The sequence below is a fragment of the Octopus bimaculoides genome, chromosome 9 (assembly GCF_001194135.2).
Source record: "Octopus bimaculoides isolate UCB-OBI-ISO-001 chromosome 9, ASM119413v2, whole genome shotgun sequence".
In the NCBI taxonomy this organism is placed as follows: domain Eukaryota; kingdom Metazoa; phylum Mollusca; class Cephalopoda; order Octopoda; family Octopodidae; genus Octopus; species Octopus bimaculoides.
Genome location: NC_068989.1, coordinates 17,497,828 through 17,518,367, shown reverse-complemented (window position 1 = coordinate 17,518,367; position 20,540 = coordinate 17,497,828). Strand labels below are relative to the sequence as shown.

Genomic DNA, 20,540 nt, shown 5'->3' with positions numbered 1-20,540 from the left:
CACTTCCCACTGACAGAGCCTTTTGCACCGGTGGCACACATCCCACCGGCAGTTCAGTTGGCGACACAGGGACATCCACCAACTGTCCTCCGCTCCTCTTTTTCCTCTTTCTCTTTGAGGCTACGGGAGCAGGGGCCTGCATCGGTGGGCACGGCAGGGGGGGGCACTGTCCCCCTGCCTCCTGTGCCGCCTGCACATTTTTTGGTGAGCAGCCATTGTTGCTCATTTTCCTTTTCCTCTTTTCCCCTTCTTGGAGGCAACTTCCTCCACAACTTCCATTGTCTCCCCCCCCCCCACAGGAGTGGCGGTGGGCATCTTACTTTCCTATTCCAGGACCTTGTCACGGCCCTGGGGACAGTTTTTCCTTATATGGCCTAGCTACTTACCACACAGTCATTCCTGCGCCTTGTAAATTATTGTAAATTATTTCTGTTGAAAGGGCATCTAGCTATGGAAACAATCACTCTGAGTACTACATTGTATTGTAGTTCATCGCACTATTATTGTACACTCACATCCTGACAGAGTTAACTTCACATCTTAATAAAATAATCAACTGATTATGCTCTTCCATTTTACGCAAAAGCTATTGTTTAACTTATATATCATCTCAGAATTTCAGTGAATTTTATCAGCGACAAACCTTAACAGACTGGCATTGTGTCAATGAGAAAAGTGAAACAATAATCACACCAAACATTCATAACTTCCTCAATACATTCTTAGATTATTCAAAAATATTCTCAGCCTCTGAATACTGTAAATATTTTCCTGCATGGCCTGGGAAATATTTGAACTAACAGTATGTTAGCATGTTAACAACTGTTTGAAACATTTTATTTTCTATGTTTATAATTCCAATTTTATTATCTTTTACAGTGTTCTACTTTGTTAAAATCTACAATGAAACAGTTAAGTTCACATGAATACTTAACTCTTTACTAACAAGATCCTCTTTTAAAACAAGATTGCAAGTGTCATAATGGTCACTATTATCACAGTCTGTTTTATATGGTAGATCTGATACACAAACTTTCTTTTTCATTTTGTCTTGTCTTATTTCATCTATTAAGATCACCATTCCACCATATATTTCTTCTTCAACTACTATTGACTGCCAACTATCTAATGAGGGACCTTCTATATGGTTGCTTAACTAGCTTGAAATAGCAACCAAATCTTCCTCTAATCACATCCCAACAGCTTTTGCAAGGAAGGATCCATTGGATGTAGTCAAAGTTCTTCACCTTATAAAGATGGGATGGGCATGACTGGATGATTTTGATGAGAAGTTTGTTTAATTAAGGTCTGTCCTAGGCTAAGCAACAACACCATTAACAACTCTTGAGACTTTTTCACCCAGAATGTATTTTTTTTCTTTTACTTGTTTCAGTCATTTAACTGTGGCCATGCTGGAACACCACCTTTAGTTGAACAAATCGACCCTGGAACTTATTCTTTGTAAGCCTTGTACTTATTCTATCAGTCTCTTTTGCCAAACTGCTAAGTTATGGAAATGTAAACACACCAACATCGGTTGTCAAGTGATGGTGGTGGGACAAACACAGACACACAAATACATACATATATATACATCTGCATACAACAGGCTTTGCTCAGTTTCCGTCTACAAAATCCACTCACATGACTTTGGTTGGCCTGAGGCTATAGTAGAAGACACTTGATCAAAGTGCCATGCAGTGGGATTGAACCCAGAACAATGTGGTTGGGAAGCAAGCTTCTTACCACACAACTAGTCCTGTGCCTATCCATTCATTTGCAACATCCAGACTGCATGCACATATATAACAATGCCAGAGAAGTTTCCTGAACCTGTTTTCCCTCAAGGCCCACCCTGACACCACGATCTTTATCTCTCTTTCCAGCTCCACACCAATTACTCCTACCCATTCTTGTATAATATGATAAGGTATCATCGCCCCTTCATCAACAAGCATGAAGCTGCCTGCCTCCCTCCCTACTGTATCCTACTCAGTCAATGGGAATCCCAGTCTTGTGAACTACATAACATCATTAGTGCTGGTACCACAAAATGTGCTCCCGGCACACTCTGTAAAGTTATTGTTATTAGGAAGGGCATCCAGTTGTAGAAAACATGCCAAAGCAAATATTGGAACACAAAGCAGTCTTCCAACCTATTAGATCCTCTTGAGCTATCTAACTGGAAGACAGATGATGATGATATTTGTAATAATGCTACCTGGTGTTTCATATATCTCTGTTATTGAGTTTGTTGAATAGAGATTGTAGAGGTTACTCAAAAATAACCTTCTTATATTATTAGGATTACTTAATTTCAAATGACTCAGGAAGACAGGATTTATGTAATTTATTTTTTTTTCAGTATTTTCATATGGAAGAAGGGCTGTGCACATAGTTTTCATGAACATTGTATGACCAATAACTATATAACAGCTTTAAAATATTTTCAAATGACAAGAAAACATTTCAATTATTTTATGAAAAAAAATGAAGAGTTTTCTATATTATGAAGGACAGATCAACAATTTTATGATATGAAAATGCTAATTTGATAAATTCACATTAAATAAAGAGATGAGAGAATTAATCAGAATAGAGTTAAAAGCTGAAAGAAAAATAACTGCATACATTATAATTGGTATGCAGTTAAAAAAACACAAACAAAAATTAATGATATTAAATGAAAAATATATTAACAAATAAATATAGAAAAATGAAGGGGTAAAAATATAATCTGCCTTCATGTGAAACTTGTTACATGAAGAAACAATAGACATTTCTAAAGATATTAATTTTTGAATTCTATTTAAATAAACAGTGTGAATGTGAATTCTAATGTAAGAGATTTCTTTTTCTAGTTTTATTTGATCATATAAATTGTGAAGCATTGCCTATATCGTTTAAAACTTTCAATCAGCTGATCTTATTGGAGTTATCTCCATTAAACACCCACAGAAGGAGTATTTCCTAATCTGTTGAATAATTTAAATTACTCTGATGAGAGTCTAATATATTTGTATTTATACATGCAGAATTCTCCCTGAATTATTTTCCTACAGTTATACTGTTAGTGTAAATTCTTCTTGAAATATTTCCACTTCATCAGATCTTAACACCCACCACCCAATAATGTTTCTAATGCTTCATTGGTTGTCTGATTGTGATGCTTGATCTGATCAATATAAAACTCAATTATTCTTTAACAAACTCCAACCTGTCAATATCACCAGTATCACAAGTTTACATCCTAAATATTAAACCAACAAGCTTCAAAGCAAAAGTAGAATGACTACAGCTAAAATACAAATCAACATGATTCATTGATTATCAGGAGTTATTTAACAACTTTACATTACATTCTAAAGATATTTCACTCTTGTGAATTACAAATAAAACAATTATGGCCTATATGTCCATAATATTCAAATAGAAATAAATGATTCATTTGTGAAAATAAATGTCTCACCTCAGATTGATTGTTAAGCATTAAAGAAAACACTTTCTTTGCATCAAGCTCTTTACTGATGGCATTAACTTCTTCAATGGCTGGTAGCATCTCAAGCAAATCTTCTTCCAGTAAAGTATCTGTGAATAGGAGCAATAGTGTGTGTTGTTAGATTTAAGAATTTTAAGTGTTATGTTTAAACTCAAGATAAATAATTATTCTCTGCATACCATCAACATATTTTATATAAGGAATCTTTATAGAGAAACCTCAAATACCTTGAGAACATTCACTTTCAAATATGACACCTACTCTGTCAAATAGTTTAGTTTTTAATTTACTATGACAATATGATCAGTTTAACCTAGATAAAAATATCTTCAAGTAAATAAAATACATACTGAAGAAAGAATTTTTCAGTAAAGAGACACAAAAGCTGAGATTAATTCCTTGTAAGATGCACTGGGTGCATCAGTTTTTGAGGACTCCTCTTTCAAGAGCTCTAATTTTCTCCTAACTTATTTCTACTGCAACGTTTTGAAGCATTTGAGGGAGGACAATCAGTGAAAGCAACCAGAATTGTGGAGTGCAAAGAATTGGATTCTTCCCAACAATAATCTACCCTGTAACCAAGCTCTCCTCACTTGTGAGTTTCTTGCCAAATACAACATTGTATCGCTTCCACACACCAGCCCTAATCACCAGATTTAGCACACGTGGACTTCTATCTCTTCCCCAAGATGAAAACGCAGCTCAAAGGTTGTCATTTTAATACCGTTGTTGAGATCCAGAGTGAATTGCAGAAGATACTCAACTTGCTTACAGAAAACAACTTCCAGGCCGGATTCTAAAAGTGGTAGGAATGCTGGGACCAATGCATTGCTGCACAAGGTGGTATTTCAAAGGAGATGATGTTAAAACTTTGGTAAATAAGTTATTTTTTATTAAACATGAATAGTCCAGAAACCTTTTGATACCACCTCATATAACTTCCATAACCTGGTAGAGGATTTGGAATCTATAATCAATGGGTCAAAGTATGATTATTAAAACCAGTAAGAAATGAATTAGAAAATTGTCTCTATTTAGTAAAATTAACAAATTTAAGAAAATTTTTCATTTACTCATATCTATTCCAGAATGAATGCCAATTTCTTTCTGGGCCATTGCAAATGTTATAACTGGATAAGCTGTCTTGTCCCGTGCTGACCTTTTTGGTTGTACCATAACATAATATTGTGTTGTACCAAAAACTATTCTGGAGAAAAAATTACAAGCAATGCAATGGTTTTCAAAAACTGCATTAGAAGAGGAAAGATAAATCATTTGACAATAAAGTACAAAGTAACTGAAAACAAAATCAGTTAGATGAGTTCAAAGTTTTATTTAGTATTGTTTCATAGTGTTCCCTGTAATCGTAGATTAAACCATTAAAAGTGTTTAGCATTGGTTAAGAAAATTAACAAGAATTTGCAATTTTGTAACTGAATGGTGAGAGGTAACATTTTTAGAAATATATTTTCTTCTGGATACTAAAACTAGCTTATGATCTCTGTTTCTTTGTGGAATATAACCTTAGTATATAATACATTTAACCAATTCATGAATTGTCTTACCAGAATTATATTTAATGAAATTCTTGTTTTTCATTAGTCATCCCGACAACTGCCAGTGTTGTATATTTAGTCAAGAGTGGATAATATAAAACCAGAGTGAGAATGTATATTGGTTCTATTGAATACAAGTTGATATAGGCAGTGAAGTGGCTGAATTATTAGAGTGTTAAATAAAATGCCACATGGTATATGTCATGACTTTTTGTGCTCTGAGTTCAAATTCTGCCAAGTAAGCTTTGCCTTTCACCCCTCTGGAAATTGATTTTAAAAAGTACCAATCCAGAGTGATAGATTACTCTGCAGAATTTGTCCAATTTTTTTGCAATCTGAGTTCAAACCTTGTCATAGGCTGGGTGGTAAACTCAATCTATCACCCAGTTTAACACTACCACCTAGCCTTGGATGCCTTTAGCAGATCCATGCAATCACAAACATTTAAGCCAGATCTCTGATTTGAGGATACTTTCCTTCCCACCTCCTACTACTCTCAGAAGCTCTGTAAATAAACCAGATCACTGCTTTCCCTTCCAACTAAAAGATTGAAAAAATTCTAGTTGATATACCAGATCTTCCAGAAGTCAACCTTGCTATTCACCATTTTGTTGTCAATAAAATAGAGAACCAGTTAAGTACTGGGGTTAGTTTACTCTTGACTATACTCTGCCTCCAAAATTTGTGACTTGGTGCTAATATTAGAAATCAATATTTCATGACATGATACTTATTTCTGAATCTACCAAGCATTCTGGTGGAGATTGTAAATTGCTTTCACTCCAACTGATATATTAAACAAACATATCTATTTTGTTATTAGAGAGGTCAGTAAGTTATCTTATAAACAGTTCTTATCCAATTGCTGAAAATTGCACAATGCAGATGACTGAATTTCCACCAAACACTATGTTCAGATATAAGTAACTATTACATTGGGAGCTATAACATTGGCACAAAGTTAAAAACTTTGGAAATAGAGCATAGTCAAGTTCAGTACTTGCCTGGCTCTTTATTTAATCAACCCCAGAAGGATGAAAGGCAAAGCTGGCTTCTGTAATATTTGAACTAAAAACATAGAAGGTCGTAACTAAATACTACAAGGAATTTTGTCAAATGCTCTAATGAGTCTACCAACTGACATTTGTGGTTCTTTCATAGACAGTGTTTCCTCAAAGAATTCCAATATAATTAAAACCATGGCTAATAATAAAATAATTGCTTGAGAGTCATGAGAGATACAACCACATGTGATGGAGATTATAGATAACAGCTGTAAACATGTGTAGCCAAAGCAGCCAAATTATAATTGTTTCAATTTGATAATTATATAAACATTAAAACTCTTATATTGTCAATCTTCGACAATCAGAGCTGAAATCAATTGAATAAGTTGGTAAATTTGTATATTTGCACATTTTTAGAGTTACTGATTTCTATCTTCAAGCCTTTGATTATTTTGAAAGAAACCAAAATATATCTTTCTCTTTTTTAGATCATTTAAACCTGACATATCAACTGAAAATGAGAAAATACACGAGTTACAGTTTAGATTTAGGTTAAATTAGAAAACTTAATTCAAATTTTCAAATTTTTTTCTGGAGACAGAATTCTTAAAATTTACCGATCATTGTGATGTAAAATAGTCTTGCTGGTAACTTGCACACCATTTACAAGCAGTCGAACATTGCTGTCTGTTGGTTCAATAGTCCAGTCATTTTTATTTTGACATATAGAAGCATGTTTTCCAGCAATGCTAATTAAGAAAAGAACATGAAAGATGAGTATAGAAAATATTAGTTAATATGAACCTGTGTTTAATTTCAGGTTAAACAAAAATATGAATTTACTGCTTTCTAATATGGTACTCGACAAATATAGAAAATTTAGTAACAAATCAATTAGAATGTTAGTACCTTAAATTTACAAGAATACTCTAATTATTGTGTTCAAATACTGCCATTCTCAATTTTATTCAGCTGAAACATTGCCACCAAAATTCAACTACAGCATATAAAAACTTGATTTATTGTAATATAAAGTACATTTTTTACCTGTTTGCAACAATTCAAAGGAAACATAAAGGAGAAAATGAAACAAAAAGGGAAACTGACAGAAATGTTTGTGGGTGATTCTGCAGGTTTATAAATTGATCTGGAATCCATATTGAAGTTGTCAGGGAAAGTATAATAAATGTCAGTAATAGTGCAGTAGCTAAAACACAAAATAAAATTTTTGAAGTTGGTGATTTTATTGGTTATGATAAATATTGAGGAAAAGGAACTGCTTTGGAAACAAATGACTAATAAACTTGTAAGAGGGATGGAAATTGCAACCTGTAGTTACAGGAAGTGCAGCAGAAATTATTCAATTTTATTTAAGCATGGAAAACTAAAATAGATAACAGGAATATCAGTTAGATGTTTTTGTATTCAGTAAGACTAAAGAGTCCTCAATGCTTTGTCATATGGTCATTCACTCAAATCAAGTGACCAAGTGTGTGAATAGATGTGAGAATGTTAACAGAAGAATCAGGATAGTAGAGTTGAGGTAGCGATTGTACAACGGCAGAAATGATTGGAATGAAAGGATAGTGTGAGTGATGGCTAGTGGTAAATGTGGACAACAGTGTAAATAATTGGGAGAGCTAGGCAATACAGAAGGGAAGTAATAGGGAGTAACCAAGTACTACTGAATTTAGTTACACCAACAGTATAATACATTGAATTGAAGAGAGGGGTAGTGGGGGAGAGGTATGGCCAGATTTATAGGGGTGTTGAGGGGGCAATTGCCCTAGGCATTTGTTGATACTGGGTGGGGGGGCCCTGTTATTAAGGGCATATAGCCCTCCGTACAGGATTCATGACCTTGATTTGACCAATCATAGTTAAAGGCACACACAAACACACACACACATTTCTACTTCTAAACTTTTTTCAGTAAGGCATTGAAAACTGATCTTATTTTATGAAACAAGTAAGTATAGAAATGTTCTAAAAATTTTGAATTTAGTTTTAATTATAAAATTACATTTCTCAACAGCTAAAAGTATTCTTTTTTTTAGAATTATTGCATATATACTCAAATGTTTTTCATTAAATCAAACTTCTTTCTTTCTTATATTTTCCTATATTTTTCATCATTCAGTCAAGCTCTTGAAATCACTACATGGAAGCGGGGCAAAATTGGTAACTGGGTCAAAATGAATAATTTCTGATTTTTTGTTATTTTCTTCCTACCTGTTTGAAACCATTACATTGCAATTATTGCATCCCCATTTTGTACCATTGCATTATCTTTGGGAGTAAAAATTAGTCTGTATACTTTATGTAGTTGTTAGTGAAGTCAAGAGTTTAAAACAGGTGACAGGTACCTTTTTTTTTTTTCAAGAAATTTTTCTTCAAATTTGACCCAATTGTAATTAAGGTTGCTCATAAAATATCTAGATAACTTTTGGTGTTTAACCTGCTTGATTCCACATCGATTTTCTTCCAAACTAATATCTAATTTGATAATTTTCTAGCTTGTAAAAAAAAAAGTCTAAATTGGGGCAAAATGAGTAATGATAAATTTTAGTAACTACTTCTCAACATGGTACATAAATATATATGGAAGAAAGCTACTCCAGCAGATTGTGAAGAAGCTATTGAGAAAATTTCATGTTGAGTTTTTAGATTTAGTTGGGTTTCATTAATTTCATATCATGTGCTATTTTCCCATGATCCTCTTTCATTTGACCCAGATATTTAAAATTTTTGTTGCATTTCTGATTTTTCTGATATCTCAGGATAGAAGTTTATGTGTATGAATCTTTTTTCAAATGTAATTCTGCAGAACTGGAAAGGCAAGTTGACTTTATTTTGTCTTACTCGGTTTACACCCCCCTGCAAATTTGTCTTCGATATGCTCAAAGAGAACAGTAATAATTTTCTGAAATAGTGTTCTGAACATGTTATATCCAGTAAGACTGCATTTAGAGACGGTCTTAACTTAGCTGATGTAGTTTTGGCAAGGTAGTGAACATTTGTAAAAAATATTTTTTCTTCAAAATCAAAAATGGAGTAAATATTACTCATTGTACCTCACCTACCCCTACTGGAAACTGGAAATAGCTGCTTGAATTTTCCCATTTTTGTTGGGATTTCCATCCACTTTTTTTTCACACATTGTAAAACAATGAAGGGAAGCTGTTTTAAAAGAAGAATTTTTAAAATACGTCTTTTAAAAGTTGGTGTCTCCACACACACACAAACATCATGCCTTTGGAACAGCAACAACCACAAAAATGATTTTTTTTTTTTTTTTTTTGTAATTTTCTGCCATTTTATCTTATTCTATGTTTCTGAAACATTTGTAACTCACATTAAAAGAAAAAAAAATCTTACTCCTTCTTCCCCACTTCTTTATAGTTTTCACAATGAAGGAAAAGACAAACACCTCAAGTGGATGTGTGAAAAACGAAATTTGAATTTTGAAGTGTATCTATAAAGTGACATTTTCAGTCATTTATTTAAACTTACTCTGCTAACTCGTCAAATTCCCTTATGTGAAATAGATGTGGTTTGAGATTCAAATTTTATAATTTTCTAAGATTTTAATTCTTGTGTATAAGGGGCCCACCAAACTTGAAGTGCCCTGGGCCCCCCATGGTTTACATCTGGTCCTGAGGAGAAGGAAAGCAATAGATAGATGTTAGAGAGATGAGTGAGAGGAGATGAGAAGATATGAAATATGGAAGAGATGCAAAAAATGTTGTTGACAAGGACTTATTGGGAAAACTTAATCTAAAAGATCACAAATGGGAGCATTTTGATAGAAGGCTACAAGCAAGTTAGTTAAAAATTAAATCTGATAAAAGAGTAAATAAACATGGATCAGTGTACTATTGATATTTAGTCAAATCTATGTCTAATGAAGGGAAAGCCATGATGCTAACTACAAGAAAGGATACTTCCAAAATTTATAGGCAAAATTTCATACACTTTGGATAATTTTTCATGAAGTTGTTACAAGTTAAATTGACATAGCATTTAATTAACCTGGCATTAAAGGTATTGTAGGCTACTGTGTATGTAAATATATTTGTGTGTATGTATGTGAGAGAAAGAGTGAAAGAGAGAGTGAGTGTGAGAGTGTGAGAGAGAGTGAAAGAGGGAGTGAGTGAGAGAGAAAAAGAGAGAGAGTGTGTGTGTGTGTGTGTGTGGCAGCATATTGTTGAGTAATAAGAATTTGGGACTGATTCACAAACTGGCTTCTTGTTTCACTGACTGGAAATTTTGGCACATCTGCTAACTTCTGTTTTCACATTACTTTTTGTCCACAAACGTTCATTTGTTTGGGCTAAATCTAGCAGTCAAATGTGTCGGCTTGATCCTTCAGTTCATGACTTTTCTCTCTAATGGCTATTATAAAATTAGACAATAACAGTTGGTGTGCAGCATTTGAAACAGAACGTTTTCCTTCTGGCCTTTGCAATGACAGTTAAAAGCAACCATCATTACTATTGTGTCATCACAACAACAACTTGCAACAAATACCAAGAGTTGTTTGTTAAAACAAGCTAAAATATGTGGTAAATCCTCTAACCTTAATCAGAAACTGATTAGGATTAGGCGATTTACACACACACACACACACACACACACACATACATAATCATATGCTGTGAACATGTTTACCAAAGGTATTTTAGTTATTCCTCTGACTTAATATTTTTCATAGAACATTCTCTCTGGATAGTTGTGGCTCATTATAATTTGTAGAAATGCTGAAATATATGCTTATATCTCACAGAAGACTCATTAATTATCCCTTTAAAAGTGCCTCCATTTTTCTTCTCTCCTTTCTCTACAAAATACCAACATTAACTTTTACATTGGTACCCTACAAACTATTATATAAATCATACACAAATACTTATAAGAGGAATTCAAGCATTTACACACATACACACACACACACACACACAGACAAATTTATACCAGACAACTGTCTGAGGAATGGCTATGTGAATCGCTGAATAACAGTTGGTGAAATTCATTGAAAAAATATTTACAAACAAAATGAAAACTACCACAGCTGCAAATCTAACACTAAATGGATGTTGATTTTAAAAGAATACTGTTTGTAATTAATAAAAAAAAAAAGAAAACTTTTAAATCATTTAAAATTCAGTTTTTCTCTTACAGATTCTGAATGCCAGAAAATTGAAAACATGAAAAATTGAAAGTTGCTGCATAAAAAAATGCATCTAGAGATGGATTAAAAATTACATATTAGATCAAATAACTGACTTCTTTTTTAGTAAGCTATTTTACTGAAAATATTATTATTACTCTGTGTATGATTTATTGGCTAAACTGGCAATATGACCATCCCCAAATACAACAATAATTATCATTACTGTAATCAATATTCCTTCAGGTTTTTGCTGAAGGTGTGTACAATAATTTGCTTCAAAGCAATTTATTCTTTCTTTGGTGTAGGAGTAGTTGTGTGGTAAGTAGCTTGCTTACCAATCACATGGTTCTGGGTTCAGTCCCACTGCGTGGCACCTTGGGCAAGTGTCTTGTGAGTGGATTTGGTAGACAGAAACTGAAAGAAGCCCGTCGTATATATGTATATGTGTGTGTGTGTGTGTGTGTGTGTGTGTGTGTGTGTGTGTGTGTCCTCAACATCGCTTGACAACCGATGCTGGAGTGTTTACGTTCCCGTAACTTAGCGGCTGGGCAAAAGAGACCGATAGAATAAGTACTAGGCTTACAAAGAATAAGTCCTGGGGTCGATTTGCTCGACTAAAGGTGGTGCTCCAGCATGGCCGCAGTCAAATGACTGAAACAAGTAAAAGAGTAAAAAGTAAGTGTGCATGCATGCAAATAACCAATGCTCAAGTTTCCTCTTGAAAATTTCCAGATACTGCTCATATTTGCCTGTTGAGCGGACCTGAGAAATGTGAAATAACTTTCTCTCACTCTTTCTTCCTATTTCTGTTGTGCCTGTAATTCAAAGGGTCAGCCTTGTCACTCTGTGTCACACTGAATATCCCCGAGAACTACGTAAAGGGTACACGTGTCTGTGGAGTGCTCAGCCACTTGTGCAGGCTGTTCCGTTGATCGGATCAACTGGAACCCTCGACGTCGTAAGTGACGGAGTGCCAACATATATACATGACAAAAACAATGAACATGCTCTTGATTGGGCTGTGACTGTTGTGTGCCCATACCACTTGAAACATTGCATGCAACCCATTACCTTGTCACCATAAACTTGACGAAACATGTTCAATGTCTCTGTAGCAGACTTCCCAAGTTTAACGCAAGATTTGACATTGGCTCTTTGTTCCAACTTCCTGTTCATGACAAAAGTCACAGACTACAGCATACATGTAATCACAAAGACACAAATTTCATAAATTTTGAAGTAAACACAGTGATATCATTCAGCTCATTGCCACATGAAGGTCACTGCTAGCTCTCCCTGCGCACACAACCATGTGCCGAGAACATTTTGATATCACCTCATACATTAAATGCAAAACCCTCACAATAACACACACTCACACACACATACACACATTTTTTTTGTGTTGTCCTGTACTGTCCATAATGTTTTCCTTAATGTAAACTCTTTGTAGTCAATAAAGAAATCATAATTATTATTATTATTATTATTATTATTAGTGAAGGTGGTGAGCTGGCTGAATCGTTGGCACAATGGGCAAAATACTTAGCACACCAAGCAAAATGCTTATGTTCTGAGTTCAAATTCCGCCAAGGTCAACTTTGCCTTTCATCCTTTCAGGGTCAATAAATTAGGTACCAGTAAAACACTGGGGTCAATGTAATTGACTAGTCCCCTCCTACAAAATTTCTTTTGTAGAAAGGATTATTATTATTATTATTATTATTATTATTATACAGTCAAGACCAAAATAGCTTAATCAGCAATAAGAAGAATCTACACTAGGACAGTACAAAGTCAAGGGTAACATTTTGCATTTCAGTTACTATTCTACCTGAGAAACAGAAATATATTTCTTGATCTCTTCTCCCAAGTTTAAAATTTGTAATTAACTCACCTTGGGCCTTTTAAGCATATTGCATTTTCTACATCTTTACCAACAGAAATAGGAGAATTCTCAAAAAAATAAAAGACATGTCCAGTCAACTGTGGATCCATATTTAAATTATAAATATAAGGAATTGTTTTTTTCTTCTGTTCAATGGCCTTTCTCTTTTCAGCTGGCTAATAAAAAGAATTGTTTATATTTACTGCACAATTTTACTTTATTTTTACAATGTAATTATTTATCATTGCATCACACATACATACACACAAACATCATCATCATCATCATCATCATCGTCATCATTGTTTAATGTCCACCTTCCATGCTGGCATGGGTTGGATCAAACACCAAACTCCAATATATATAATTAGAAGAGAAATGATTACAGTCATAAATTAATCTAACACATACATTTAAATATGCTTTAAAACAATTACTCTTTATAATAGGTAATATTATTAGGTTTATTCCATTGTAAGCATTAGAGAGATTTACAGTAAATTTTCAAGAAACATTGATCCTATAATCAAAATCCATTAAATTATTTGTAAAAAAAAAAGTGAACAATCTATAAAGTATTAACTACATAACTATAAAGTTAATTCAGTGGAAGAGTGAAGGCTAACATTCTTAACATAGTAATCCCAAACAATATTTTAATCAACAAAAATGACATCTGTCAAAATCATTAGCATTAATGACAATTTCTGTTAATAAAAGCTCAGGAGGCAAGACTTAAATCCAATGTGATTAGGAATTGAATGGGTTCATACAGCAAAAAGTGATTCTAATCTGTATTAAGTCCTATGACAACTCTCAAAATGTTTTGACCTAATTAGACCTTCCTCAGTGAGACAGCCTTATCAACACAATATTTATTAGCTTAGAATGAAAGAGAATACAAAAGTTAGCATTCACTAATTAGGCAATTTAAAATAAGAGCAAGGGAAAAAAAACACTAGTCTGCTGCTTAAAATCTTTCTACAATAATTTTATTCACTCTCAGGATGTACTATAAGAATACAAACCAACATTAGTACTTGACTGGTACTTTTATCGACTTTGGAAACAACGACAGACAAAGCTAATCTCAGCAATATTTGAACTCAAAACCTACAGAGTCATATGCTACAAGTATTTTGTCTGCCACTCTGATGGTTTTATCAATCCAGAATATACTTACTTGATGTGCTAGTTCTTCTGCCTCCTTTAAACGTTCAGCATAGGTTTTTCTGATGTCGTCAATTCTTCGATTGTTTTCATCAAGAATGTTGCTATATTCATCTTCAATTTCTCTCCTTAGATCCTTTCTTTCTGTTTAAAATGAATTGAAATATTAGCAAAAGTTAAATCTGAATAAAAACAATAAATAAGATTAAATTGCTAAGAAATAATTTTATATGAATTAATTGCTAAGATTTTCAATGAAAATGATGGACAATATAAGCACCAAATTAAAGCAGAAAAGAGCAGGCTGATTTTTCTGAAAGTACTTAGACAATTATTTTGTGATATCAAAACAGAACAGCTGGAATAAAAACAAAGAAATTTATTCGTAGAATTTAATTTGAGAAGAGAGAACAGTAAGGTAATTTTTTACTTTACAACAATTGTTCATTTATTTCTTTAAGATCTGTTTTTCAAATAAGGCATTTTTGATTCTAGTGGAATTCAAAAGTGTAGATGATTTTCTCTCTGTAAAGGTCAACTATCATCACTGGCCACAACCCAGCCACAAATTATGGTCACAAGCTATGATGTCACAACCTGTACCTGTAGTCCAAATAAACCTTTTTTAAACATTCACACACACACATATACACACTGAAAGGTAGTGTCGAACATGACAGAATTTGAACTCAAGGTCTTTGAGAGGCAGAACAAGTAGCATGGAGTACTCCATCCAATGTATTCTATTCAAAGTTCTAGTGACTTTAGCAATTCACTGCCTTCAAGAATCATAGCATAACTGATTAGGTTATCATAGATGAAATACAGTTCATGCAAATTCTAGGAGGAGGTGATGTTAATTACTTCCTAGCCTAATGAGAGAATTATAGAAGTACTCCGCATGCAATAAAACACTTTACCATGTGTTTTATGACCTGGAGAAAGCCTTTGATAGGTTTCCACACTCTATAGTCTAGTGATTGTGAAGAAACTTAGGATTAGACTTGTGAAAGTCTTGAAAGCCATGCTCAGAGGTAACATCAGCCAGGTGAGAGTTACCAATGAGTTCAGTGAGAGATTTAATATGTTTGGTGATGCACATCAGGACTTATTTCTCAGCCTCTTTTTATTTATTATAGTCTTTCAAACCATAACAGAGAAGTTAAACATCAGCAACTTGTGGTAATGCCTGTATGCCAATGACCAGTTCTCATAGCTGCCCATGCTATTTCTAACAAATTCCCTTACCAAGAACCATCACATTCAGTACATTCAGTAAACTGGTTGGCATATGAACATTAGGCACATGGCAACCTCTCTAGTGATAATGCCATCGTAAATTACACCCAGTACACCCTTTAAAGTGACTGGAAATAGAAACTATGCTAACAACAGATTAATATATGAACAAGAGAGAGTGGGTATATGTAAGAGGATAGTTGTTCCAAATAAGAACCTAATTTGGACTGTGATAATCCATCTATGCCATGCCAGTAAAGAAAAGGGAATGTTTAATGGGGATAATGAGGCTACTGTCATATGGATTACTCTGGGAATAGGACAGAATATGGAATATTATTAAAAGACAGCAATTAAAGATGAAATGTAACTCTTCAGTAAAGCACAAGGCACTTAAGATAGTTAAAAAATTGGAATAGATACTCAATAAAAGCTTTGTTGGAGATTATGCCTACTCTCTGTCATTTGGAATGATTTAACAAATGTTTGTGCAGAAAATATTCTTTTCTACTCTAGGCACAAAGCCTGGAATGGGGGGGGGGTCGATTAGATCAACCTCAGTATGCAACTGGTACTTAATTTATCAATCTCAAAAGGATGAAAGGTAAAGTCAACCTCGGCAGAATTTGAACTCAGAACGTAAAAACAGACGAAATACCACTAAGCATTTGGCCCGGCATGCTGATGTTTCTGCCAGCTCACCACCTTGTTTGTGCAGAGAATATTGAAACAGTAATATTCTAAATTAGTAATGGCAAAATACAGGACAATAACAATTAATACTTGCTGTCATGTTGAAAAAAGATCTAATCTCTATGGAATCTATGCCAAAAAATTTAAGAAGTTCAAAAAAATTGAATGACCATAAATATTTCAAAGGTTCAGGTTATTAACAAACCAGAACTGACACTGCAAAACTGGTGAATGTGTAAGAACAGTTTTTGCTATACCTACAAACGACTATGTTGGACAGTGAAAATTCCTGAAAATTGATAGAAATTGCTTGAAAAAATTCTTAATTGAAATGAATTTGTTAACAACAATGAAATCTTTCTATCAATTTTGATAAATATTTGCTTCACTTCCAAGCAAAAGTTCTGAAAATAGATTAATGAATTAAATATACTAAAAATGAAAAGTAAGACAATAATCTGTCAAATACACTGAATATTATTCTCTAAACTACATACAAATAATGTCATATCCAGTACCAATGAAATTATGGCAGTTACTCCAACTCTTATTTTCTCCATTTTCTCATGGTTTATCATCTCATATAAATTCCAAGAAGTTCATCAGTGATGGCCTTAAAAAGAGACACTTTTGGCATGATTAAGCAGAGTGAATTGGGAACTCAAAGATGGATGAAGAGATCAATGCAGCCACATGTTTTTGCAGCAATATGTAAGATCATCTTAATCATTAATTATTTGTGAAAGCTTCAGCATCTGTAAAACCTGACATTTGTATAAGATTGATGCTGTCTGTATTTTCATGAAGCCTTGTGAAAAATGTAGCAATAACTGTTGTATGTAAACTAACAACACCAGAAATTTGTCACTCCATCTCCATACAACAGCTACAAAATTATCCAAAAACTTCTTACCCTCTTCAGTGAGATCAGCAGTATCTGACATCATTGGAATATTTCCAGATTTCATCATTGACTTATATTGTTCAATTTCCTCAGTTAGTTTGCGTATCAAGACATCTGTCTCACTTTCATTTATTTTAGCCATTGTTTTAATTTCTTTGGCTCGGTTAACTTTCAAAAGCAGAAAAACAATAATATTAGAATAGTCGGATGAATATCTGAAAACACATTTCTAAATTATAACATCTTAGTTTCAACAAAATGTTAAACACAATAATTTACACAGCTATCTTTGAAATATGATTAATTCATAAACAGTCCAATTGCAAATTTCATTCATGATATTATCTCTTAAATCACATTATAAAGCATGCTAATGTATGTCAATTACAATAAAAATAACAAGGATTTCTAACAACCTCGGTACCTAAATAGTTTACCAAACCCAGAAAGATGAAAAACAAAGTAACCATAACAGGATTTAAACTGGGAATAAAGAGACATAACCAAAGTAATAAAGTTCACTTTCTTTATAACTATAATGATGATAATTATCATCAGTCATTATTTAATGGCTACTTTTCCAATTTGAATGGGTCAGATGGAATTTGTTGAAGCAGTTATATATATATATATATGTATACATATGATAGGCTTCTTTCAGCTTCCTTCTACCAAATCCACTCACAAGGCTTTGGTTGGCCTACGGTATAGTACAAAACTCTTGCCCAAGTTATACACAGTAGGACAAAAGACCACATGGTTGGAAAGCAAACTTCTTAACCCCACCTATGTGTGGCCGTGTGCCTTGTAATAATTTTACATGTTATTTACTTTATTAACATAAGAATGAATGCAATGAGAATCTCCAAGAGTTACTAAAATATTCTTTCATCTCCTTACAGAAGGTTCTGTGCTGTCTCATTTAGAGTACCATTCTACATAACAATAACTGTATTTAGGTAAATCATTCCAACCCATTTACCACTCATCATCATTCACTTTACATCTTCATTAATTGACACTGACCAATTGCTTCAAAACCTAATGTATTTCTTAATTCAATGCAGTCTGCCTTTGAAGAGAATATTACATATCCTAATGGTACATAATAAGCTCTAACAATAATTATGCCCCAGCATCCTCTGTTAGTTTTTCACTGCTGTACAGTATCATATTTATTATATGTTCTTCAATTAACCATATTTACATACACAAGAATCTCTTTTGCTGAAGTAACTGTTCTCTAACACCTCAGACCCTAGCCATCATTTAATCACTAGCTCTACTTCCAAAATTAAGTAAGTTCCCTAACAAAAACATTCCACTTCTTTCAGCAAGCCAGTTGAGAAGTCAATATTCATTACTGTTATTCTTAATGCAGTGGATCAGATGCACTTAGACAGGTTTTCCTGTCAATCAGTCACAAAGTTCATTGCTTTTTTTTCATAATTCACTGATTATATTGACAATATAATACTAGATGTCTATTTATACTTTTTCTGTACACTAAGATGGAGTACTTCTCTGGAGGTATTTTATCATATTCTTTGCTATGTTAATTGTTTTTAATAGTTCATCCATCATTATCAACAATGACCAAGGACATCATATAGAAGAAGATGAGAAATAGTGCTTCGCTGTGACCAATCAGTCCAATGTGTTCTTGGAAGGCTCTACTGCATATCAGGCACAGATGGTCTGCTGGAACTGAAGACAAGAAGTTAGCTCCAGACTTATGTAGTTCATGTTTTCTTCATGCCTCTGCAATCCTGTTCTGTTCATAAGAAACAACACCTCTATTAGTGCAGCTTTGCCAGGCAAGGCAGTCTTGTGCTTGCATTTCCCAGGTGCTAGGGTTGATCTCAAGGCTCTTCAGCAAGTCTATACTTAACATACAGTTACTTGACTAAAACTACCACCTTCAAATATGTTTGCTCTTCTTACTGAAAATTACAATACTAATTTACAAAAGCACCAAGCAGAACCAAGTTTTTTAGTGATATCTTATAGGTTTAGAAAACTGGAGACAAAAACCTTATTACCTATACATTGATAATTAAACTTCTCTTTACTAATCCTCGATATATATTTAGCTTTGTTATACTTGATCTGAATAATGAATGTGAAATTCACAAATGAAAAATTAGTGTTTAAATAAACTAAGAATTGCAAGCAATTAAAATGTGTAGTGTCACCTTTCAAATTTCAATATGTGACTTTTAACAAATGTACCATTCAAACATCCGACAACTTACCATATCTCAGAGTTGACAAGGATTCCTGATAGTTGATATCAGCTGGACTCACAGCAGCAACCTAAACAAAGAATGTAGAAATGTGGAAAAGTTTTAAACAATTGCATATCCTTGGTTTTATTGATTCACATTCTGGAAACGAAAAAAATTTCCAATTTTATGCAATGAAATTTATCTCTTTAAATAATCAAATGTAGCTTTGAGATGAAAAAAGGCTGTCATACAAGCTTGAAATTCCTATATTTTTTTGGAAACACTGTATTTAAAGGCTTTCATCTTTAATGAATTCAAAATATTAAATGATTTATTTCGATATCTAAAATCAAATAAATCTTGTCTTGGAAAATTTGATAAATCTTGAATTTATTTCAGACCTCATGTAAAAATAAAGTAAAAAATGATTAACCATTTAGAAGTTAGATAAATATACTCGTCTTTTTCTGTATCACCACTGCTAAAAATAATCAGGTATGCCATAAATTCACAGTATAAACAGTACATCTCTTGAATAACTAACACTGGTTGAGTTGAACTTTCCGTATTAGGTAAACAGACCAGTACATTTTGCAAATGCCAGCTACATGACTGAAAGGCATGTAGCTATGAGTTGAATGTAAGTGCTTGTGTGTGTGTATGCATATACCCAGTCACATGGCTTCATTTTATTTATTCTTTTATTCTTTTACTTGTTTCAGTCATTTGAACATCACCTTGAAAGGGTTTAGTTGAACAAATTGACTCCAGAACTTTTTTTAAGCCTGGTACTTATTCTATCAGCCTCTCTTTGCCGAACCATTAAGCTATGGGGATGTAAACACATCAACACTGGTTGTCAAGTGGTGGTGGGGAACAAACACATACATAAACACACACACACACACACACACACACACACACATATATATAAAGAGAATGAATGGGAGAAAAAGAGCCTGCCTTATGTCGACCCAATAGAGGGACCAGCTATCCGAGTTGATAGTACCAGGGTAGATAAAGCAATTAAGAGTATGAAGACCGGGAAAGCCCCCGGCCCATCAGGAATCACTGCAGAGATGCTCAAAATATCTGGCAGTGTTGGCTATAGCCTAGTCACCAGTATTACGAACCAGGTGATACACGAAGGAGTCATACCCTATGACTGGTGTAGCAGCATCAT

At 33.6% G+C, this 20,540-nt stretch overlaps 1 protein-coding gene across 3 annotated transcripts in view; it reads right to left on the bottom strand.

Moving 5' to 3' along the window:
- The window catches only part of LOC106872608 (kinesin-like protein KIF28P), an 85,742-nt gene that overhangs the window by 26,056 nt on the left and 39,146 nt on the right, over positions 1-20,540 (bottom strand). For all 3 annotated transcript variants that reach the window (XM_014919644.2, XM_014919646.2, XM_014919647.2), the window contains 7 exons: positions 19,385-19,445; positions 17,139-17,297; positions 14,307-14,437; positions 13,133-13,299; positions 6,680-6,811; positions 4,573-4,706; positions 3,470-3,588 (listed from right to left, as the gene is read on the bottom strand). In XM_014919644.2, the coding sequence (XP_014775130.1) occupies positions 3,470-3,588; positions 4,573-4,706; positions 6,680-6,811; positions 13,133-13,299; positions 14,307-14,437; positions 17,139-17,297; positions 19,385-19,445 (903 nt within the window). The remainder of the gene's footprint in view (positions 1-3,469; positions 3,589-4,572; positions 4,707-6,679; positions 6,812-13,132; positions 13,300-14,306; positions 14,438-17,138; positions 17,298-19,384; positions 19,446-20,540) is intronic.